Source organism: Xenia sp. Carnegie-2017, unplaced genomic scaffold, assembly GCF_021976095.1.
Source record: "Xenia sp. Carnegie-2017 unplaced genomic scaffold, XeniaSp_v1 HiC_scaffold_6, whole genome shotgun sequence".
Classification (NCBI taxonomy): Eukaryota; Metazoa; Cnidaria; class Anthozoa; order Malacalcyonacea; family Xeniidae; genus Xenia; species Xenia sp. Carnegie-2017.
In genome coordinates, this window is record NW_025813526.1 from 8,591,739 (window position 1) to 8,617,374 (window position 25,636).

At 36.0% G+C, this 25,636-nt stretch overlaps 3 protein-coding genes and 1 long non-coding RNA gene across 5 annotated transcripts; 2 read left to right on the plus strand and 2 right to left on the minus strand.

The window, feature by feature from the left end:
- Positions 1-5,306: 5,306 nt before the first annotated feature.
- LOC124457069 lies at positions 5,307-6,182 on the minus strand. The gene is made up of 3 exons (XM_047007360.1): positions 5,992-6,182; positions 5,753-5,865; positions 5,307-5,639 (listed from the first exon to the last, which is right to left on the minus strand). Exons 1-3 carry the CDS (start codon positions 6,119-6,121, stop codon positions 5,307-5,309), a joined length of 576 nt encoding a protein of 191 aa, XP_046863316.1. The 5' UTR covers positions 6,122-6,182.
- Positions 6,183-18,923: 12,741 nt separating this feature from the next.
- LOC124458086 lies at positions 18,924-20,775 on the minus strand. 2 transcript variants are annotated; one of them, XM_047008182.1, is made up of 2 exons: positions 20,253-20,775; positions 18,924-19,916 (listed from the first exon to the last, which is right to left on the minus strand). In XM_047008182.1, the coding sequence occupies exons 1-2, from the start codon at positions 20,728-20,730 to the stop codon at positions 19,114-19,116; spliced, it is 1,281 nt and encodes a 426-aa protein (XP_046864138.1). In that variant the 5' UTR covers positions 20,731-20,775; the 3' UTR covers positions 18,924-19,113. The 2 variants fall into 2 exon arrangements, 1 of the variants encoding a protein (XP_046864138.1); XR_006952997.1 differs by having other exon boundaries at positions 19,862-19,916; positions 20,194-20,280.
- A 295-nt stretch (positions 20,776-21,070) lies between these two features.
- On the plus strand, positions 21,071-22,508 carry LOC124458015. The gene is given in 3 exon segments (XM_047008131.1): positions 21,071-21,549; positions 21,552-21,651; positions 22,025-22,508. Coding segments are annotated over 3 exon segments (492 nt in total). The 5' UTR covers positions 21,071-21,191; the 3' UTR covers positions 22,059-22,508.
- Positions 22,509-24,409: 1,901 nt separating this feature from the next.
- LOC124458016 lies at positions 24,410-25,323 on the plus strand. The gene is made up of 3 exons (XR_006952949.1): positions 24,410-24,461; positions 24,598-24,922; positions 25,006-25,323. It is a non-coding gene; the product is annotated as an uncharacterized LOC124458016 (long non-coding RNA).
- Positions 25,324-25,636: the final 313 nt, after the last annotated feature.

Below are 25,636 nucleotides of genomic sequence, written 5' to 3' on the forward strand. Positions count from 1 at the left end.
AATAATTTTTACTTGCTGCACATTCTTTTTGTCATTGTCAAGGTTCGCAACATTCAGTTTTACATGATCCATCAAAAGAAGAATTAAAACAAATTGATGGTCACTTGAATGATCAAGATCTTGTGTACAAGTGAGTGAACATACATTGTCATGTCTCATCCATGAGAAATTTTTCTACAAGCATTGGCTCTGCTTGGTGTGCAATATCTGACCTATGTGTTCTCATTAATTAATGAAAATTTTAAAGTATGTACTATCTTTTATAGGACTTCCTGGGTAAAATTCCTTGGAACACTCTATAAAATTGGGGCAATTATCCATTTGTGCTTTAACAATTTTCTGCCTGTTTTTGCTGAGATTAAATCAATCCATGTTTCAAACTCATCAATTGAAAGGGTGTATTTTGTTGCTGAAATTTTGTACACAAAAGAGTTTTGTTAGCATTAAAGTACCTACGTTGTAAACAGAACAGTACATCTTGAAATTCAGTTTTACCGACAAAGATCATTGCAGTACTATCTCCCACTTCACTTTCCGAATCCTGTCTGTTCACATAACCAGACACATGTTTTGCCTAAATGTGATATTCACAATTACAAATAATACCAATATTTACTGATTTAAAATATGAAGTGTGCATGTTCATAGCAAATATCATCACATTGTAAATTATTGCCAATCAAATTGCTCAAAAGTGCCATTACTTCATCATAAAGCAAAGAACAAATTCCATTTTTAATGAAAACAGTGCATTTCTTAAGGTTCCCTAAGGCATATTTTCTTGTAAATGTGAGAAATATGTTAACTGGAGTTGCAGGTTTACACTTTGAAGTATTTTCAACTAAAAATAGGCTTTTTGTTGACCAAAATGGTTGAAGCATATGTAAAAATGTGTTTTTCTTTGTTCAGAATTAGTATAGGGGCAATATTCAGTATTGAAGCAGAGTTACAGCAAACAACAAGATTCATGAGTAAAGACTTAGATAACAAGGCGTATATATAAAAGAAATAAATATTTTGTTGTTCATTTAGAAAATATATAGCTAAGTACATCTTGAATTTATGTGATACTTCTAAGTTCACTAAGTCTTTATATTGAAAAAAAAAAACAGCTAAATAATCTCAAATGGGTACAACAAAAAATCTTACAAAAATTTTTTGAGAACTAAAATATCAGATCTTTGTCATAATATGTGATTTAGTTTGTTCAAAAGCAATCAAAACTGCTAAAATGCAAAAAATGCATTCGTACTAGACAATACCTGACATAATTTGTTTTCTGCCGTTCACTCCTACGACAATTGAATCACTTTCAAAACCATTACAAAAAAGCAAATGGTCGTCCTCAAAAACTCTTTACTTTGAATGGTAATAGAATATTATCTTTCCTGCAATATCATAGTCATCTACGGCCGTTATCATAGTGAAAACAGCAATTGAAACGGGCGTGTATCATGAAATACTTGGCCGCCATATTTGTATTGAGTCACCCGATTCGATGCAGTCATCATGTTGCTCTCGAACCAATAAAGTCCTTAAATGGTGACGTCACGTTTCCATGGCGCTATAAATGCAGTTCTAAACAAAATATCTTATGCGAGCGCTTTGGGCACGCTTCCTTTGTTTTTAATGTCTAAAGCTTTAATTATCCAGTGTAATCCCACAAAAGACAATAAAAAAACAGGAAAGGTTAAAGGGTCATCCAAGGGATCAACTTTCGTTGAAGAAGTGTAAAGGACCCGGGTCAAACGGGCAAAATGGTTTACTGTTTTGCTCCTACATGTGGCCATTCGTCGGAGGGCAACACTTGCAAGTTCTTCGCTTTTGCAAGCGCTACAATGCTGAACAACGAGTACAAGAGATGGATTCGTCTCATAAGCAGTGGCGTGCGGTAACCGAATTTAATAGGCAAGCGCTGGGGGTGAGGTTCGCGGGTTGCCGATCTAGGGGGTCTGGGGCATGCTCCCCAGAAAATATTGGGTTTTGAAGGCTACTGGAGCGCTTTTCCCGCGATTTCTGAGAGTACTTTGTCGAAAAAAATGTATCTGTCATGACCGAAACAGTATTGAAAAAATCTAAAAAATTAAAAAACCTTTATAGAGTATATATCACAATTACGGTTTAAAAGTATTACATGAGGCATTGTGATATAAAGACGTTTTAACTAAATGGCTACGCGTGCATTTCTATTGTAGTGAAGAAGTAACAGAACGAAATACTCCAAAATCCTTCAACAGATTTACTTAAATGTAAATTCCATCCGTCTTTCCTTTGCGCAAAACTCATTTATAACGTCGTCATAGAATCGTGGCTTTCCCTGCAAACTTACCAACATCTCCTTCTCGATTGAAATTGTAGCCAATGCAGAAAGTCGCTCTTGCCCTTGTGTACTGCGAAGATACGTTTTGATACGCTTGAGAGCCGAAAATGATCTTTTTGCAGAGGAGAACGTACTTGGCATAGTAAGAATGAGCTGACACAATCGGTACACCTCTGGGAAACAGGCTTTCAAGTCAAGTTCGATTATTTTTGATATCATATCAAAAACAGGTTTCGATTTGAGCTCGGCAGATGCGTATACAACGGTTAGTTCACTTTTTAGTGCTTGAAGATTAAAGAATGTTCCATATGAATCTTGCAACGATTGCAGCTCTCGTTCGGGAAAATTCCGGCTGTACAATTCGTGCTTTGAATGATCCAACAAAGAAACGAATTCTCTGCTGTTAAGACTTTCGAATCTAGAGTCAATCTGCACGACAATGGTATCGACTACACAGAAAAACATTTGACGGAAGGACGCCTTAACATCCTCTTCACTTTGCCCGCGTTTCAGTGCTATTTTGACGATACTTGACGTAAAATTCCAATAATCTACGAATTTTGTTCGTTGTTCTTGAATCTTCACTTTCTTCTCGCGAACTTTCGTGACACAGAAGACAATATCGAACTGCTTACTCTGAATAATATTATACAAAACATCCGTAGGACCAAATATTTCTGAAAATATTTTAAAGCCTGTGACACACGACGTGGTCTCTGAGACTTTTCTTTCCGAGACCTGGTCTCCGCCACAAAGTTTCGCAATGTGTCATCTAGGTTTCGGACACTTTTTGTTTCGGAGATTTTTTGAGATTAGGTCTCCGAAATAGAAACGTGTTCCAATTCCAGAGACAAGTCTCCGAGACAAAAAACTTTCAGCCAATTAAATATCACAATTAAAGTCAAGTGGTATGAGACAGAAAAACAAGATGGCGGTCGAATGGACAAGGGATAAAGTTTAACGTTTGGCGGAGTTGTGGGAGGCTAAACCAGTATTGTATAATACAACGCTCCCTGACTATCATGATAGAGTGGCTATGAGGAATGCAATTGCGGAGATAGCGAATGCTTCAGAAATGAGTGGTGAGTAAGCATTTTTTACTGAATTCAGATTGATAAGTATACCGAATCCCATTACGTTGTAATACTTATGAAGTAAATATTTATGTGCATTTAAATGACGATAATAAAGAATAGGGCTGATTTCTATTGTTATAAACGATTTTCCAACTATTGCAGAAGGACAATTTATTTCAACATGTTTCAGGCTTTCAGCAGTCAGCCACTGTTTTATTACATTCAGTTTTTCAGCCTGTTTGAACGGAAAAATATGTCTCATGTTGTTTCCGCTTAATAGCAATGGAAGTTTCTTGCAAATTCAAAAACCTTAGAAGTCAGTTCTGCAAAGAAATTGCCAAAGGCACCAAACCCAAAAGTGGTTCTGCCACAGATGATGTCACACCAAAGTCCAAATGGCAATATTTGACACTGATTTTGTTTTAAAAGATCATGTGGAATGTAGATCATCTCGCTCAATCTTGATAAAGTATGTTGTCTTGCTTGAGAACTTAGTTTGAGCTAATGCAACATGTATGTTTAGGGTTTACTTTGAAGTAATTTATTTTTCTCTTTTATATAGGAGAGATCAAGCAAAAATAGCACCACTAGCAACTCTACTTTTCTTGAAGAAGAGCAAGAACAAAAAGATGATAACAATGAACTAGATCAAAATGTTTCAACCACATCTTCCACAAAGCGCCCAATTAATGTCTCAGACAAGGAATCAAGAGCTACAAAAGCACAAAAAAGAGATATTGAAGAAAGAGGAATTTTGAAAAAAGCTGGAGATCTCCTAGAAATTATTGCATCAGGGTAAAAATCAAGCTTGAGTTCAGTCCATGTTTCTTCTGCTGATGAAAGTACTGATGATTTGTTTGGAAGGTATATTGCATCTGAAATTAAATGTATTGAAAATGATTCAGCAAAAAGGTTGGCTAAAGTACGAATACAGAATATTTTGTTTGAAGCACCGTCAACTTCAGTTTGTACAACTTTCTCCACTACAAGTCCAGTACCCTATTCAATTTCTCACTACAGTAACAGCCCATGCTCATCTGTACAATCAGGCACTAGTGACAGTCCTAGTCCTACATCTTATCAGCCTTTGACTAATCAATTGGTATTTGATCAGATGGCTGAAAAGACCTACCAAACTCTTTAGAACAAGAACAAGAACAAAAATAAATATAAATAGTTTTTTGCTTTTTATTTTGTACAAAAACTAGTTGATAACAAAAGTTTGTGACACAGAAGGTAAAAAAACATGTTTTTTAGTAAATTTACATGGGTGTTGTGCTTGATAATCTTTCATTTTTTGTCTATAATATCATGCAATACTTTGTACCATTTTGGTCTAAATAATCAAATATTACTAACCCAAGATCAAGCTTTGTTTATATTTTGCTCATGTTTGTTTATATTTTGCTCATGTTTGCTTATATTTTGCTCATTTTCCAAGGAACTGATCCTGCATCTGAACTAAAGTAGTTGCAGATGTGTTCTCAAACAGATTGGGCTGTAGATGTTGATCTGTTACTTCCTTGCTGTCCCAAAGAAGTCATCGCACTTGCAATAGGTTGACTTCTCCATTCACCTTCAATCACATCATGGGTAAAATGATCCTCTCTATCCATCATAAACTGTGGAGTGTGAATGTTCCATCCTTCATTTCTGGCTTGCAAAAAGTTGTGCAAGGAGCAACAAGCTAAAACTACCTTTTCAACTGAATCAGGTTGTAGGGCTATTGGTGTCATGAATACCCTAAACCTATTTGCTAATTTTCCAAAAGCATTTTCTACTATTCTGCGAGCTCGGCTTAACCTGTAATTGAATATGCGTTGTTTCATTGTCATGCTGCGTTGACCATATGGTTTCATCAGATAAGGTTTGAGTGGAAAAGCATCATCTGCCACAATTACATATGGCATTTAAGTTACATCACCTGGCAAGGATGTCGGACTTGGCAGGTTTAGGCTGTTTGTTTCCAGTGCATTGCTTAGTGATGATTCTCTGAACACTCCACCATCAGATACTCTACCATTTTTACCAATGTCAATATACAAAAATTTGTAGTCAGCATCAACCAATGCTAGAAGTACAATACTAAAGTTGTTTTTATAGTTAAAATAAAAGGAACCACTATTGTTGGGTGCCTTCAATAATATGTGCTTCCCATTCAAAGCACCCACGCAGTTAGGGAAGTTCCATCTCTCTGAAAAGGCTTGTTCTACTTTCCTCCAATCCTCTTCAATTGTTGGAACCTACATGTAAAGCAATTAGAATACTGCTTTACTGCAACCAACAAGTATTTGCATTGCCAATTAAATTAGCGAGGATAATGTTAATATATGTATTTTTTGGAGGAAACAATTACCTTAATGTAATCCTTGAGGACTTTTGATAAAGCATCACATGTTTCTGGGATTATTCGCCCCATAGTTTGTCTAGCTATCCTGTACAAGAATTGTAAGCTGCTGTACGATTCACCTAGAGAAACACAATGAATGTCTCTCTTCTATTCAAACAACGTCATTACATGCTTAGCCTAAAGTCCACACATGTCCCCACGCTCACTTTTCATCGATACTGATACATCAGTTAGCAATTACAAACCTGTTGCTAAGAAACGTAGGGTTACTGCCAAACGTTCACCTGCTGGAATAGAACGTCTCATGTTTGTATCTTTTTTTGTTATTAATGGCGTAATCAAGCTTTCTAGGACACCAAACGATTCCGGATCCATTCGTAGAAATTTTTTGTATCCATTCGAATCTGACAAGGGCAATTCCTTCACTAAATGCTGGTATGCCCCATACTGCTGTCTTTTTTTCATCCATTCTCTTATCAAAACAGTTCTTTTTTTCTGTCTTCTGCGTCGTTGTTTAATTGCTATGTATAAAACAATGGCAGCACAAGTAGCAGCGGTCAGGTCGTCTCCCGCCATATTTCAAAAACAAACAAAATGACTCCGCGAAGTTTCAGAAACATTTAGTTCGTTTGTCATGTTAAGTTTCTGAAAGTTTTGTATCGGAGACCATGTCTCGGAAACAAAAGTCTCGGAGACGACGTCGTGTGTCACAGGCTTAAGGCAGAACACAAACTGGAAATCTGCAAGAACTTGTCGGTAGCCCCTCGCTTCGTTTAACGTCGTACCGTCAAACTCGTCATCATTTTCGATGATGTATTCGAAAACTTCGAGCAGCTTTGCTCTTGTCTCCAGTACAGCATGGATTAACCTGTTCTGATAGTGCCATCGAACAGCTGTTCCAGTGGGAATGCGTCTGCCGACAACTGTGTCCAACAGGTATGTTCTCTTGGACGAGGCGTTAAAAAAGGATGAAAGACCAGTGACGGTTTTAAAAAATATACGACACTCTTTAGTTGACGAGACAGCTTGAACAAGGACCAAATTTAATGCGTGTCCGCAACAGTGGATAAAAAGAGCATGTGGATAGTCTTCTCTTACTCGTGTTTGCATACGTTTGGGCAATCAGTTTTTCGCCGCATCCGTACTCGTTCAGGGTTTTACCGACTTCTTGTTTCAGTCTAGCCGCAGTTCTATCCTCACTTACATCGGTAAATCCAAGAAAGCGCTCCACAGCTTTACCATTTGGGTTGACATAGTGAACTATAGTTGTTAGCTGCGATAAGGTCTTAACGTCGGAGGTTTCATCCAGGGAAATAGCGACAAATGGGCTCCTCATCACTTCATCTTTTATTGCTTTCAACATAACGTCCTTGACAGCAACAATCAAATCGTTCTGGATACGATTAGAAAGTCCAGAAAACACGGTTGCTGTTTGAAGATGCTGTTCAAGTGTGGGGTTTTATGCACTTAGCAGTTTTATCAATTCGACGTAATTGCCCCTGTTGGCAGACTCCTCCAGCTCCACCCGACCTCTGAAAGAAAGTTCCTGTTTGCCAAGAAAGCAAACAACATCGATGAAACGGCGAAGTACTTCTCTATTCTTGTGCACCATCAAGTTGTGAGCTGAGATGTGTTGACGGGCCTGTTCGTCTAGCTGCATGTCGATGCGTGTACGCCCAAAACTGGCATTCATTAGGCAACTGGACAAGTGTGTCTTCGTTTTCTCGTGTCTGTTGACGGCATTACACAGGTTGGCCAAATCATCGTATCCCTTCTTGCACCAGACTGTCTTGTCTGTTGAGTTGAACAAAAGACACGGCCAGCAAAATAACTTATTCAATTTTGAGGAGCCAGCCAGCCATTTGTACTTGTCTTAATTTTACGTCTGAAAACTTCGAATAAAGACTTTACCACTTCGCTTGGATGTTGTATGTAGTCTTTGCAACTCAGGAGTGGGACGGCCACCTTCGACGATCTCTTGTTTCTCGGAAAAAGGTCTCAGTCCAAATGAGCAGCCGTATTGTAGCAGCCGTGATTATAACAATTAAGAACAGTTTCGCGCACAAAATTGACACAGTGTGTTACAAGCTGAGGCCATGGCGTTGTTTAATGTTTATATTTTGGTATAATGACGTCATGGCAACGTGTTCTCCCGTTCTTCAAAATGTGTCTGGCACTGACTCGTACGTTTCAGAATATCGGAGAGTCGTGTTTATTATTTAGTATCTTGTACCTTTTATTTTTAGTCATTAATTTACGAATTCAACGACACAAGACTGACAAGAGCATAGTGTTTCGGTCATAATGCTAGTCATACTTTACGACAACACACGTTTGCGTGCATTTAGATATTTCTGCAGACTGCGGCCTCTGCTAGTTTACGCACATTGTGCACACAAAATAATAAAATAACCAGTAAAGCACCTACTACTTTGAATTACAAATCAGAACATTACCTTTCGCTGTCAGTAGTGGCGTAGCTAGGAAAAATAGTCACTCCCGCCAATCCATCTCGCGCCAGAGGCGCGACCCCACTAGGGGGGTCCAGGGGCATGCTCCCCCGGAAAATTTTGAAATCCAGAGCCTTGGAAACAGCATTTCCTGCGATTTCGAGGGCGAATTATTTGTTGTACAATAATTTATAAAAACCCGTTTTTGTTAGCTGCATTTTTAATGTGGCAATCGTTGAAACTGCAACTAGTTAAAAAGGTACTATAGGTGGCTCAGAGAAACGTTACGCAGGAGACAATTGTCCCCTAAAACATAATTTACTCATCACTGCCCCTGCATAAACAGAAGAAATTTGTATTAGCACAAAAAATAATATAGTATACGATACTTCTAAAGTGCATAGAGAGAGATTTTTCTTAGCATTCTACTTGTTAGTTTAAACTTGTTTAGATTGGGGCAAGTAGACAGGGATGGCTTTATTTTTTAAAGTTATGCTTAATTTTCTTAATGAAGTACCATGTATTATACGAACAAATATCAAAACACATACTATACTCATCATTTATAAAGAAAGGCCAGCCTCCTGGGTTTTTCTACAAATTTTTCAACCACCTCGTTATGCAACACCTCTGATTCCTCTTTCTTTTCAATGATATCGTTGTGAATAGATATTCTACACAAAGAGCTAAGCCGACCTTGACCCATTCTATTTCTTAAATAGCTTTTTACCCTTTTTAAGCAAGAAAACGACCTCTCTACTGAAGCACTTGCCACTGCCAACACACCATTCAATTTTAACAAATTTACCACTTGACCTAAACTCGACTGGAGATTAAATTTGAAGATGTATTTAAGAACCTCATTACTGCACTCTTTGTGAAAGTCCTTGTCGTTGTAAATGAAGGAAAGTTGACTCTCCAAAGTTTGGATGTCAAAAAGAGGACTATACTTATCTTTGATAAGATTGATCTTCTCCTGTGGAACTATGCCCTTCCATGTAGTAAATAGTTTAGGATTTACAAGGTCTAAAATTTCGAACTGATTAATATCTTGAAATCGTTCACTTAACATGCCTTTAATGGAATCAATAATATTAAAATAAAGCTGTTTGTAATTGTATCTACTATCTGCTCTGGTTGCTGGTGGGCCTATTTTTTCTAGTGCAGTTTGGTAAAAGCTTGATCTTGGTGGGCCTACTTTTTCTAGTGCAGTTCTGTGAAAGCTTGATCGGTGCGAAGTGACACAATAAACTGCTTGAAATTGTCAATCTTGCTTATGCCATAGTTAAAATGGGTTTCCCTATTTTGAAGAATGGAATACAAAATTGTGGACTGTTCTAAAATCCAGTAAAAAACACACACTAGAAAACAAAAGAGAAAGCTATCAAGATAATGCATTAAGCCACTTATTTTACTTAATGACTCATCATCCCACCCAGCTGGTTGTTCAAGTACCCCCTCAAAAATATCTAAAAGTTTTTCATAGTTTTTGTGCGATACATTGATTAATCTAGACCGATAATACCATCTTGTTTCACCAGGGGCAGGAAACTCAAGGTTGTTAGATGTGAGAAAAGCTTTTCTTTTTGGCAGGGGCGGATCTAGGATTTTTCAAACATATGTCATAAAACGTCAGAGGCGCTCCGTGCCGGGGGGGGTCTGAGGCATTCTCCCCTGAGAAATTTTGAATTTCAGAGTCTTGAAAATGCCATTTTCAGCGTTTTAGAGCAATACAAAATGTATTTTGTAGGCATCGTTTTTGCGTAAAAACAACACATTTTTCTTACGTTTTCTTTTCAAAAAAAAAAGTGAACAATACTTGAATGTTTTGCCAAATATTTAGGCTCATTATCATGCCAAATATATGGCTCATTAGCATGTCCCTAGAGACGCCCATTCAAACCTCTATGTAATACGTTAAGTTAGAAATTTGGTACTACAAGTGACAGTTCATAGATATAGAAAAGCTCAGACTTCAAACCATGCAAGTTTATTGTAACTCTTTACCCATCTCCACATCAGTGCCAGCAAATTCACCCTTTGAGAAAAACTCAAAATTTTTTTCTGCCAAAGATTAAGCAAAAATTATCAGAGTGAAAATTTGCAGTTAAGGTTAGCTTAATGCCATAAATGTTTATTAGGCATTTCACTAGACTATTATCTTCTGCAAGGTGTGCTATATAGCAATCACTAGTAGCATTGTATTATCAAATACAAACAGAATGTAACCAACATGTCTTTAATTATATAATTACACGAATGTTAAAAATGGTTTATGTGTAATGCTTACTGGTTATGATAAATATCTTTTCATATGATCAAAGCTTGTTTAAATGTAAATCTAAAATAATTTAGTTTAGAAATTATAATGATCATCAGAAAAATTACCTAGTGATCATGAAAAATACTTTGCTGTTTTGCCAAATTTCAAGGTTTATCTGCATACATAGGAAGGCATTTTTACTTTATAGAAAATGCTTTCATACATCAATAGCCCTTTGGAATTTATGGCAAACAATCTGGTATGAGCCGTAGATTAACACACCTTTACATCTCTACATGAGGTGTTCAGTTAGAAAAGGGGACAATATGTGACATGGGACAACATTTCATGTATGTGAAATACTCAGGTTTAATACCATTCCAGTCAAATTGTCAAAATAAAAAGCTTCATGGATCATAAGACTCAAAATCACAGGTTATAGTAAACAGCTTCTCATGTAATCAATGTTAGTTTTCTCAAATCTTAAAAACAATATGTAGTATAACTGTCCAATGATTGAATGATCAATGATCATAAACTGAAAAGCCCTAAACAATTGTTTATGATAAAGTAAATAATAGTATGGCGCCTTATGGCTACAGATTTTTTGTCCATTGAAATATATTTGCAGAAATGTAGGAGTTCGATGCCATATAACGGCCACGATTCACCAAGCATTAAAGAAATCATAGCTAAAAGTCCTTCGGCAACAACAATTTTAGAAGCATCAATCTGCTTACCATACGCCATATTAACATAAATCGCATCACACACTCATAAATTGACTTTGATATATTGCATTCATGCATACACTTCACTTGTCCTTTACTTACGATTTTCGATGTAAATTTCTGCTGATAAAACTCAAAACAATGTTGGCTTTCTTTTGAACATCAATGACTGAAATGTCGCTCGCGAGATCGTCTTTGCCAAGCATTTACAATTCATCCATAAATTTTTCACCCTCTTGAAAAAATTCTCAGTTTGGAAAGCAGCATTCATGTCAACATATGAATTTGTAAAGTTTCCATAAATTCCATCTGATTGTAGTTTAGTTTCTATCATGCTTAAAAATTACTATGAAACGATCAAACATTCAATTCAGACATTGAGCTTGACTATGTTAGTTCAGTTGGCTATCAGTCGAAATCGGTCAAACCAATCACAGTAAGACAAAAATTCAAATGAACCAATTGTAAGATAGCAATTGGACTCCCTTATAGGTCCGGCCACCCTTATTATCGGTCGAGATTATTCCAGACTGTCCACTGATCTGGCCATTGACCAATAAAATAGCGTTTCTGGCGTTCATAGACTCCTTTATAAGTCGAATCAGTCAAGCCACCCCGCTTATCAGTCAGTTATTCCAGGTCAATTAAAATTCAACTGATCTGGTTACCAAGGAGATATTCATTGCATTAGTCATTAGTTTTCAATAATAAATAAAGCTGGATTTTTATCACGAAGTAAATGCGATAATAAAGTAAGAATAATTAATGAATTTTGATTAATATGAATAGGTAATTTTGAATTTCAAACATCAGTCGCGCGACGGATTTGACATACTCTAGATCCGCCCTGCTTTTGGGGCATTGCTTGTAAATGTGCTGAATGTAGCTATATTAATAAAAAGATTTTAACAGGAGAAATTGATGAGGCTGACTGGCATAGGACCAGGTTCAATCTATGAGCTGCACAATGAACAAAATGAGCAAAGGATACTCTTGTCGAACCAATGCTTGAACACCATTGATATGGCCAGACATGACAGAAGCACCATCATATGTTTGTAAAACCAGTTTTTCTTTTATATTAGAATACTCACCAAGTTTATCTTTGACAACTTGCGATATTGCTGTGGCATTTCTGTTCATACTTACATCCACAAATCTTAATTGCCTCTCCATAATTTCACTGCTTTGTGAAACCGAGCAATAACACTTAGCTGCTCCTTGGTGGAGACATCAGATGCTTCATCAACCTGAATACTCATAAATGTGCAATCATTTATTTCCTTTCTGATTTCATCTTCAATAATTGAATCAAGACAGCTGATAAGACCATTTTGAATTTCTGGGGAGACTCCAGTAAATCTTCTGTCACCAGCTATATCAGATTTTGCTAGTCTACTGTGCAGTCGACGCTCAAATACAGAATCAAACTAGCAAAACATTCGAGCAACTCTCTAAATTACCTTTGTTCAAGCTACCTTCGGACTCATTGTGACCTCTAAATGGTAACTCTTGCTTTGACAAATACAGCACGGCCTCAGTAGCAGTTTTTAAAATTTCTCGATTTTGTCTTACCTCCTCATTGTGACGCTGAATCTCATTTCTTCTAGTGAGGGACATCAATTCGTTCACTAGCTCCATACGCTTTCCATGTCTTAAATGCAGTCAAATGCGATTTAGATTTTTCATGCTTCTTAGCATCAGACATAATACTGCACATATCGTTGTAGCCATTCTTAGTCCACGATGGCGATGTTTTTGGGGAAAACATTAGACATGGCCAACAAAACACTTTCTGCAAGGTTGTACTGCCACACAGCCAGTCCTTCGCCTCATACCAATCTCTCTGAAATGCTCTTCCCTTATTTTGGACAGTTAAATCAGGAGTAGGCCGTTCATGAACGATAACATTCTGTTCGACCGACGATCGAGCAGATAACGGTTTAGCAAATAAGCTATTTACTAAATCAACATCAGTTGAGCAAATCGCAGTCGCACTTAAAGCCATTGTGTCATACACAAATACAAAATAGCAATTTGAGAGTAAACACAATGGAAAATTAATACCGACAATGACACGTAATTTGATAATCACTAGTCGCTGTACTCGTATTAAAAGTTCGAATAATTACAACCTCCGCCAATTTAAAATAGCAGGAGATCGACTAGAAAAACAGCAGATTTGAGCATGCGTCAAGTCCCTTAGCCAACCAGAATTCAAAACTTCTTATATAGAATTATATTGTATGTTCCGCCCTCTGAAGATGGGCGGAATACGTGGAGAATCGCGCGAGTATGCAATGTGCGAGAAAAGGCGGTTGCTAGTTTACATAACAAATCTTGAGATTTTGCTGTATTACGATTACGAACCACCTAATAAAAGCGTAAATATGAACGAATAAAACATAATATTACAAATTGTTCGTGAAATAATGTATATCTTATGTCCAAATAGAATATTTATTATTTTTTTGGGAAATTTCTACTCCCGCCGGGCGGGAGTAGCTGGACCGCTAGCTACGCCACTGGCTGTCAGTCATCTTTTAATAAACGATAACATTAACGGCGTGAATAATTCGGATGTCCAATGTGTTGAATATACTAATATTATTCGCGCGCTGATATGTGTTTAAAATTGCGAGCGTACAAGACTGTTGACCAATCACTATCAAGCGGCGCCCTTAGAAGCGCCGCTTGCCTTTTCTCGATATTCCTCGAATAAGAAGCCTCCAAATCTAGATTAACGCATGCGCAAATGTTCAAATTGAGCTCCGAAGGCAAGCGCGCTTGCCTTGGTTAATAAATAAGAAATTTTTAAGTTGTATTTAATCCTCTTGACTCATCTTACAAGTGTAGCAAAGTGAAACCGAAAACCACGACAGTAAATCGCGTATAAATAGCAAGCATTTCAACTGTAAAGACAATTTAGACAAAAAATTACATTGACATTGTTTAGAACAGAAAAATTTAAACTGATTTTGCTCAGAGATTGATCCAAAAAATTTTTGTTCGGTAAAATGCTTAGGCAAGCGGCGCTTGCCTACGCTTGCATGACCGCACGCCACTGCTCATAAGGTATGTGAACTGATATTCAAAAAGAATTCCTTAATCGGTGAAAGTGTGATGAATTACGTGATTTTAAGTGAGATTTACGGACTCTATTCAGGTGAAGAGTTGACATCAGGACATGAGGGAGAATCATCGAATACTGAACTATAGAAGCTTCAGCTAGTTGTCTTTTTAACGGTCGCTTTGTATTTTCCGTGGCCAAAACCGTAAATCTTAGTGCTTTGGAAGGTATAATCCATCAATTTTGAGGATCAAATTTTTATCACTTTAATGAAAGTTCGACAGAACTACACACAGCTTTACCTAGCCCAATTGTTTCATTGTAGTGTGGCCACAATTTCTAACATTGTTATAACATTCATTCATGTTTTGCGTGAAATTTTGTTTGACGACCTAATGACGTCGATTCCATAGCGGGAAAAAGACAAGATCTCTGCACCCTCCTCTTTCAGACAATTTGAATCCTGTCGGATTGTTATAGACTGCACAGATATTGAGGTTGCTGCACCCGGATTGATGAGTCATCAAAATGCAACCTATTTATTATGCAGAGTAATGAATTGTTTCAGTTATGTGCAGCACTTGTAAATTTGCAATTTCCTCTCATCAAAGAGGGATGTGAAGATATGGTTTTTGAGTAGTTTCATGCTTGAAGACTACATTGGACAGTTTTTTAATAATTATTGTTGTTCACATAGAAATAAAATACACTTGAGAAAAACGACGATTTTTTTGAAAGCAAACATGTTTCGACATTATCAGAATGCCATCTTCAGTGCAGAATGGTTAGTGTTAAGTAATATGATACGTAATATGATATGAATAAATTAATTACAATGAATAGGAATATGATTAAGTTTCAAAATTATAAAATATTTACAAAAAAGGAGAAAAAAAAAATTAAGTATTAAGAGCTTATAACAAATAATATTATTATAAAGTAAATATAGTGTTGTAGTGGTGAACTTGGATATTTAAATCGGGATTAGTTTTATTAACGTGTAGAGCTTCCTTGATTTTGAGTGCGAAAGTGGATTGATCAGTGTCGATGATTTTAAAACAGGAAGGTGAGAATTTGTTTTTACATGAAGGAGAGGCTTGAAGATGTTTGTAGATAGTGGAGTTTTTGTCTGTGTGAGTATGTTCCTTCATCCTGGTAGATAATTATGAGAAGTTTCACCAATATAGCGGGAATTACATCCCGCACATGAAAATTGATAAACTACCACAGATTTGGAAAGTTCGGGAAGTGGGTCTTTAAACGAAAATAAAGATTTTATTTTAAAAGGTGTGAAAATAAGTTTAACGTCAATGTCAGCGCAGTAGCGTTTAATGATTTGTGTGAGTTTGCGTTGTGTGTGTGAGCATTCTAATATAACAGTAAAGGGATGATTTTACCTCCTAGGGATTACAATATTTATCATCTCGTACAGCCTGGGTGTACATAGAATTCTTTTATCATGTTTAGGAGAACAGAAGTTTAAAGAAGTTTTGACATATGTTTTACAATGGATGTCTTTTGGAGATAAAATAAAAGCAAGTACTGCCCACAGTTACCCTTGATGGGTCTTTCTTATCATTTCCCATGAGCATCCCATCACTTTTATATGGGAATTACCCTTCTCCCCTGGAAAACAACATTAAATGATGTACCATTTTCCCATGTCTTTTAAATACCATGTTATCCTTGTGTTTATTAATAAAAATGCAAATATATGTATAGCCTGTTACCACAACTCCCTTACACCAAACTAGTAGTGGTAGGTCAATTTGAGGACAGAAAACCGACGAGTATCATTAATTTTTAAAACAAATCGTTCATTGACAAGCCTTTTTTTTTATTTCACTACTAGAGAAAATCACGCCTTCGTGTTCATTTGGGCAACAAAAACAGTCTAAAACTTTATCTTGACATTTGACATTCACCGTCACTTTATAAACCTTTTGCTTCATTCTTGCTTGTACTTTTCCTCGTAAAACACTCTGTTGGTAAGTAAATGCTTCAATGTGATCTGACCTAAAGTGGTTTTCCCCCTTTTTTATAGATTTCTTTTCTTCTGAGAAGAAAGAAAAAAGCGAAGCGATGGATAATGTCTCCATTTTGAATCGAGTGGGCGCTTGTTTGGAACTGAGATTTTTAACACCATGGAAACGTGACGTCACCACTTAAGGACTCTATTTGGCACAAGTTGTAGAGCAAAAACAACCCTCATGGAGCCAAAACGGCCCCTCTTGTCTGTTTTAGCTCTCATTGTTAGCCAATATGGCTAGCAATTTCAAAAGCCAAAACGACCTCATGGTGCCAAATTGGCCCGTATATTTCTATTTTGGCACCAATTGGAGAGCAAAAACAACCGTCATGGTGCCAAAACGGCTCTTTTGTCTGTTTTAGCCCTCATTGTTAGCCAATACGGCTAGCAATTTTAAAAGCCAAAACGAGCTCATGGGGCTAAAATGGCCCATTTCTTTTTGCTGTGCAGCATGGCTTAATTTCTTGTAGGTTGTTTCAGCTTCATTATTAGCGAGTTTTTGCAAGAGTACGACTACGACTACGAGTGCGAAATTTGACCGTGTAAGGGAATGGCACGAGGAAGTTTGTTGTCGTTATCGCTTCGTCAAAATTTTGTTTTAGTTGTAAACAACAGAACGAGCCTTTTTATTGTGTAAAACATCAACGTTTGCGAAGCAGCTACGGCTCTATTTGTCAATAATGATATCAATGAATCGGTAATAATGGTTTTGTGAGAATATAGGACTCTTTAGACTGAAAAATCGTCACTATTTTAAGTGTTATGTACGATATATTTGTACTATTTTATTGCTTCTTTACCTTTAACTTTGCGTACGAAATACATGAAAGTTTTGCAGGTCATATTTTCTATTTTGATGTACATCTGCGCTCAAAAAGGTTTCTAAATTAAAGCCTGAATGCTCAAAAATAGTACTGTAAACTAATTTCTTACAGAATGAAGAAATATACCTACTTTCTTTGCTTAAAAAGACATCGTAGTCGCGACTACGAATTTTTTACAAAACATCGTACTCAGATTGATGACGGCTACGTGTTGTTGTTGTCGCAACAATGTTTTCGCGCCGAAGTGACGTAAATCGTACTCGTAGTCGTACTCGTAGGCTCTGCTAAAACTCCCTAATATCAGATCTCCCGCAAATGTTAATAGCCTAGTAAATTCATCTATAGCTAAGTGTGTCACAAATCTCCATTTTACTAATTTATGGTTACCGTCAATGTGTCATACAAAATTAGGCGATGATGTCCCATAAACTCTATAAAGAAAAGTTTTAGCACTGCGTGCAGATGGACCTTCAGGATTAACGCGGTGGATTAAAGCACGGACTCTCTTCCGTTGTGGATTAATACCTTGTACTCTCAGGTGTCCCATTGTATTAGAATCCCCTGCATTCGGATGTGTTTCCTTAATTTCTACTTTTTCAAAATTTAACTGGGAATCCTCAAACTCATTGTACCTTTTCATATAATCAATACCTACCTCATCTGATAGCTTGTACATCGTTGGCCTACTTATGGAGCAGTGTGTAGCGATTTGGGCAATAATAAAACCAAGATTAAACAAGTCTTTCACTTCTGACGCTGTAACAGCAACATTTGGTCTTCCTCTCCTGAAAAATATTATTATATTGTTCAATATTGACACACAGGTTTGGCAGTTTCTAAATAGGCTATCCTTGGACTTGTAAGGGTGCATTTGAAATTGGACGGCTATTCTATAATCGCTCCATTTGATATTATTGGAATGAAGTTTTACCTTGTTAGTTGGCTCACAGTCTTACTCTATTTGAAGCGTAACTGCCGTAACTTTCAAAAGATCCGTCCGATGAGTGTTTTTCCGAGCGAAAGGAGAATGATGCTTAAATGAAAGCAGTTAAGTTTCTGCTTAGTGCTTACGGTAGAAGATTCCTTGAGAGCGCAAAGTTCGCCATACACCCCCAATACACCCAGTGTCCACCCACTCCATCAGTTGCAATGCTAATGCACAGCGGTGACAGTGGAGTAGTTTTTTGGAAAGCCGCCATCTTTTTTTTTGCATTTAGCGTTTGGCGTACAAAGCGAATTATTTGTTAAATAATGAACTGCTGCTTATTTGACAAATAATGCATCATATGCTAAATAATGCATTACATATTTAGCAAAAAAATGTATTATATGTTAAATAATGAACTGCTATTTCTACATCATGAAAGGTTTATTTAGGCGTAGAAATATATTGTTTCTAAATAATGAATTATTTAAGCCAATAATGAGAAAATGAGATCATATAACCTGTAAATATTTTTTACATATGGCGCCCCATAATTCATACCCAATTTTTACAATTATTAAAATATACTTCCAAGTTGTAACTGACGCACTTACTAACTTGCAACGGCTTCAAACCTCCTCTTTCGAAAGGAAGCTCAAGTTGAAAAGTGTAATATAAGTGAACAGGCTAACCCAATTAAGGCCAACATGAGTGAAATGCCATTGGCAAAATACGAAAAATTACAAAACTAGGAGCGCAAGGATTTTGTGAAATATGAAAAAGCAACTATGGCTTAATTTTTCAAATTAAAAGTGTTGAGATGGTTTGTATCAAACTATGCGGTTTCATTGCGATACACTCTATGACTCACTGAAAATTGATATATGCATTTTACTTGTTTAATTAATGAGGTCAAAAATACATCCTGAAAGACAAAGCTCGTTCAAAGTACTGTCAAACTCCTAGAATAAATCATTGGCAATCCCCGCATACAACTAACAGACCTCCACTATCTGTGACGCTTCTTATCTACACCAATTAGAAAAGTGCTTTGTGCGTTAGTTTATGCCATTATTTAAATCTGAGTTAAGTTGGATCTTGTTATCTCTTGCAGTAGATTTGAAACATTGCCAAGAGTTTTTTGTAACTTTTCCAAAAGATTGTCATAACTGGTGTTTTTCTGCTTTTCTAAAATGAATGTCTTAATAAATGCTTCAAACCGATTTGTAGATTTCTCCATTGCCGACGTTTCAATAAGCCACTTGTTGACGGACTTTCCAGTTTTAAATATATTGTTAAGCTCTATTTTCCAATCCATTTGATCTTTTCCGTAAATAAAATTTCCGAACGCCAGTTTCGACATTTGAGCCTTCGATCCTTCTGACCTTGCCTTAACTTGTAAGCATGCACGAAGCTGCCGATTAGATAATGTCGGATCACAGCTTTTAGGATGATAAAGATGAAAAATTCCTCTGTCAGGTACTCTAATTACTGCTAATGTCTTATCATTTAGATATCTTCGAAAATGTTTGACATCTTCGCCACCCCATCCGCGTATCGATAAGTCCATTCCCTTAAAATCATTCTTATAAAAACAAACCATTCCAAATCCGTAAGTACGCCAATATCCATGGTTTTCATTGTGCCTTAACGATTCCTTTATATTTTTAACACTACCTCCATGTATTAAAATTGGATTGTATAAACTAAACACGATTGGAAAATACACCATTTTGCCCGGCTCTGTATAAAACCGACATCTGTCCAAAAAGGCAGTATCAAAGTACATGTCCACGTCACAAAAGAACATGATATCATTTCCATTTTCCCAAGAATGTACACCTTTTTCCAAAGCAATGCTTTTTGATGATTCATTATCTACATAGATTAGTTTGTAATTCGTAAAGTTAATCGATTCTTTCAATCGAAGTAATTCATTTCTGACTGGCTCATGATTTACGTCATTATAATGAACAACTGTAAGAAATAAGTTGCGGCTACGTTGCAAGCATGTCTCTTTGAAATGTTCAATAAATATTTTAAATTTATTTAGACTTCCAGATAAAGGTAAAATTACGTTGATAAGTTTTTCTGAAGTAGATATTACTTGGGAATTTTGATAAACAAGTTCGAAGTTCAAATATGGTCGTCGTACCTGAACTCTTTGGTAGTGATTAGCCGTCTTTGTTTTGAATATAAGATCATACTTCATACCTGAAACACGGTCTAGTCCACTTATGCCATTGACCAGGTCTTGTGCCTTTATTTCAGAGCCCTCAATATTATAGTTGATCATTTCAACCGCAAATTTTAGCAACTGCTCATGCTCAACATTGCGACTTCCAACTAATGTTCGAGATGGTTTCGCATTGAGGCCTTCTTGGTTTACGGCAAACACCCTGGAATTATCAAAACTGTCAAAAGGCGAAACTTCCTTTTCATTATTAGGTTGATTAACTGAACGAAGAAAGGGAAAATCGATGTTTTGATTTTGTTGAAGACGCCGTGTCTTTCCTGACGCATTGAGATAATTATTAAGGGCACCCAAACATGACATTAGTTGTTTATTCGCCTTTAGTAGCTTGTTATTCGTAGATGACACGAACTTTGTATTTAAATAAACTATGATTTGTTTACTGAGCAGATCTACTCCAAGAAGTGTCATTAACACAAGCCAAATCTTCCTTGACATGATCAAAGTATAACAAACACGTAAATTTCAGCAACTAATTCTAATGCTAATCATAATTCACAATAGAAAGAGGGACGTGGGCGTTTCATTCGATTCACAAATACAAGTATGTAATGAATTCACATCTTGAATTCGATTTTCAAAAATTTAATTCACATTTTATTGTGAATTCAATGTACATTTCATTCATGTAAAAGTAAAATGCACTTTAAAAATTAGATTTTGAGATGTTGAAAAATACCTATGAAATACTAACTTACGTATTTTAAAATCAATCAAATTCTGCTTTAAGTAATGCGACCACACTTTGTAAATAAGTCGACGGGGGGTGTGAGTCAAAGTCTACAGTGTTCGGTCAATAAAAACTTCATTTCATTACGATGTGATGATCGATAACATATGCCTGGGCACATTTTGGCTGTCTTCTACATCGTTCGATACTATATTTTTTCGCGAAACTCATGGATGAGCATATAAGTGTCGAGGCAGACAGAGAACTAGTCGTGAGAAAAAAGCTGACGCACAAGCAAATATGCGAGGAGCTGCAACAAGCAAATCGTGGCGTTCGAGGTCTAAGCCAAATGAGTGTGCGATGTTTTTGTTGTACACATGACATTCAACGCATGAAAGGGAAGCCTCAAGCAGAAAACATAAATGTTAATGAAAAGCGCCTTTCAAGGTCACTTCATACAGTTGCACTAGATTATTGTAAACAAAGACCACAAAACACTGCAAAGCTATTGAGTCCAGTGCCATACAGTGCAAATATCTTTGGTCAAAAACTTTACATGGATCAAATTGAAAAGTTGGTCATGTATGGTGCACGACAGTCTTGGCAGTTGATGGATACAGCAGCATGAGTATGGCAGCTGCTTCAATGCCTGTGAAAAATAATGTGGAAATTTATCACTCTGTATTCAGGTGTCAAATGAGCTTTTTTGTCATGTTATTAGGATTATTTTTGTCATTTTATTAGGATTATTGAGATCTATATGTTATATCAACCTGTTTCTATATGCCTGTTATTGCACAATATGGTATATGGGACCAAGTTCATGTTGACTGTGGAAAGGAGTTTTATCTCACTTTGTTTGTGCAACTAAGTTTGTCTGCACATAGAAGAAACATGCTTCGATTACCATACAAACAGACACCATCCACCAAGGTTACCTAAGTATTCACTATTCTATTATGAACTTGAAATATAATGAGCCTTTGTTTATCAGAGTCCTACTCGCTTTTGGCATTAATTGTCTACAGTAAATAATTAGTAATGTTTGTTTTTATATTCAAGAACCACATGGTTGAACGACTATGAGTTGAAGTGAATAGCGAAATAAATTACCTAATCAAAACCCAGTTCAACTGGATGGCTCAAGAAGACATAATTGATATGGTCAACATTTTTCATCAGCTCTGTGTATCTACCATAGTAATCCAGGTTGTTCAGGTAGGAATGCAAAAACTCCTCCCAGCATGAAATTGTCATACCATCCAAGGTAAATATATATATGACAAATTGATCATGTGACAACATCAAATTTTAAGTGTGCCATTGTCAAAGCTATATTAGAAAGCTGTTTTAAAAATGCATAAGACAGTATTCCATACAATAATAACAATAACTATGTACTTTGCAAGGTTGTAAAAATTGACAATCAATTTTTGGTCCAAAAACGAAAAATCCATTAGGGTGGATTATTGGTGGGCTCTTTCACTACTTTACGTAAGTTAGTATTTCATAGGTAATTCTTAACTACTCAAAATCAAATTTTTACAGTGCATTTTACTTTTACATGAATGAAATGAAAATTGAATTTGCCAAAAAATGTGAATTCAACTTGAATTCAGAATGTGAAGTTAATTACATATTTGTATTTGGAAATTTAAATCCTGAATGAACGAAACGCCTACGGACCAAACTGTCATCGGCAGCATGTCTTTATTAACAATTACAATTACTGTGAAAACAATAATATATTTTCTTAGCATTTACATATGAGCTTTTATAAAATTATAGTGTCAGAACTATGCTCTGGTGATTCTTGTCATGAATCCAGTGTGGATTTATCTGTGAATTCTGCAGAGGGTAAGCAACTGGAATTTTAATTTGCCAGCTAATTGATGGTAAATAATTACTTAATTAGATTCACTTCTTTCAATTTAATTGTGTATTACATAATAGAAAGCTATTGCCTCAACATAGTTAGCAATTTCCTGTCTGGAGAAAGATTTTGATAATTTTTCTGCAGTTTTTAGTCTTAAGATTATGTCATTGATTTAGAATTGTATTTTTGAACACAATTAGGGTGACCAAATTTTTTTCTTGGTAGTATTTATCTTTTACATAAGCCTATACATTTACAACTTTTAGGTTTGACAATTAGTGATATTTTGGGGGAGGCAAACAATTTATTAGAAAACTGGAAGTGTTTTAAGCAGAAAAATAAAAAAACCTGGCATGAGAGACAAATTATTCTTAATGAAAGCTGGGAGGAGGTCAGAAGAGTTTGATGAATTTATTGCTTTAAACCAGGTTTGTTGTTGCCAGTTTTAGTGACTTACAATGCGGGAGCTATAATAGTGCAAGGGTAGATATATGTTGTGAGGAGTGTCATCAACACAGATTTGTATGTGTAACATGCGATTTGAAGCTGCATAAGAGTTAACCTTTTCATGATCGAGAAGTTATTATTAATGGTTTTTATGATCCCATTCCTCTAACAGTCAGAATCAACAACAAAAACGAATCTTTTGCTGTTGGTAAATAAAGCGCACCTATTTTAAACTTTAATTGATAGTGTGGCACGTGATTTATTATAAAATTTTTCACAAACACAATGAGCCATTAAGCCACAATATTTTTTATTGCCCTAAAAAGACCGTAAATTTTTTAATAGATTGAGATTACCAACATACAGTTATATAGTTTACGTCATTTTTAGATTTCAATCAATATTATAGCTCTTCAACACGTGTTTTATTCAACAACTTAATTATTCACGACCTCCGTCTAAGTATTATCTGCGATCGAAACCTTTCTTGAGCAATGTCAATGACATAAAATTTCAATGCATGCAATATTGTTTCATGCTCTGGATGGTGCTAATCAGTTGATTGCAATAATAAGAAAAGTAGTGTTTGTAGGTAGATGTAGATTGTCCAGGTTAATAGAGTCCTGATAAGGACTGTTTAGTGGTAGTCACATTCAGAGTCAGATCTCAGTTAACTGCTGCTGTCAGTCAACATCATCAAAAACAGTCCTTTTCAGTACTCTAGTAGCCTGAACAAACCACATGTACAAACATCTGACAATACCCTCTTTTTCAAACCATTCATTTTATTAAGAATGTATTGCTACTTAAAAAGTTGACATTTTCTAAGGGTCTTGAAAATATTTGATGGATCCTGACCGACTTGCAAGAATTTCTCAATACGTTTTTTAAAGGGTTGACTGTGTAGCTATATTGTGTTTTCCTTTTCTTAATTAGTAGAAAAAGAGGGTGCAACTATGGTGAAAAATTTATTTGTTCTGATGAAAAAGTACAGCAGCATTTGTATGAAATATACCAGAAGGGGGAGGAAAAGGTATTCGTAAACTGCTAATCTAATTATGAATGTAATTCCGTAATTGTCCTACATCACTGACCAATTCAATCGAAAAAGGTGTACGTTAAACTAATTTTCGCACGGTTTTAGAAAACTACAGTCAAATAGAAAGCTCATGTACGGTAATAAGCTTTTAGTCTTCGTCTGACTTTCATATAGAAGTTGCGATTCACATACATATTTTAGTTTTCTTAACTCACTTGCCTTTTATGTAATTTCTACTTACGCTGCAGCATGACCTTAATAAATTTATTGTAGATGACAGACGACTCTAGATATGGTGATTCCATTGGCCGTGCTGCCTGCAACAAGTTAAAAAGCAGAAAACGAGGATGATACCTGACTTGAAATGCTGGCTGTCGTCATAGTATAGCTCAACGTGCTGTTAGCGTGAAGCATGGAGAAGCACATGGCTAGGCTCATTATATGCAAATACTACTTTCTTCGGGGTACAATTTTTTTTTTGGTATGATGTATTTTGCAAGTTTGGCCTTGGTTCAGAAAACACGATGCAACCGCATGTCAGAAGCTGAAACCTGCCCTTTCGGTAATGCATTTAAAAGCACATGCCTGGTATTGTCAGGTACGTAAGCTTTGCATAAAAATGAAATTACGCTAAACGGACAAGAATTATCATATTTTCATTACTCTTTTTTTATATTTCAGGTCATTTGTGGTGAACGTTATTTGGTTTCTTTAATAAGAAGTTACTTAATTACCTTTGATGAACGTATGTTTTACTGATTTGAGGCTAAAGATAAAATTGCCAATGGCCAAAAACAGTTGTACAACTTTGTGGACAAACTTGAATCACATATTAACCAGGCCAACTTGGAGTCCACATTACTAACATGGAAACAAGATATTTTGACTTCTGCAAAACGTATGTATAGTAATTCTTTTATTAATTGGTGTAAAACTCTTAGTTACGTTAAGCAAGCGCTTAATTACATACGTTTGTATATTTTTTGTTTGTATCCAAAATATTTTTGTCCTTCGTATTTCGCTACCCATATCGATTATTTATATTTGGGTTCTTTGGTTTTATGATTTTACGAATAAACAGTATAGAGTGTATCAAAAAATTAAACAACTAGAAAATCGTCGCCAAAATTGTCGCATGGAAGATCTGCTGAAACCTTTGGTGGAAATATGTAGATACGTAGACTTTCAATTGCTTATCTGACACTGGACGTTTTGCAAATAATAACCATTTTTAGAGTGAGAGTTATTTTACTATATAGCACTTTTGGAAGAGATTGCGCAAAAAAATCATGCAGCTTAAAAGCATTTGGAT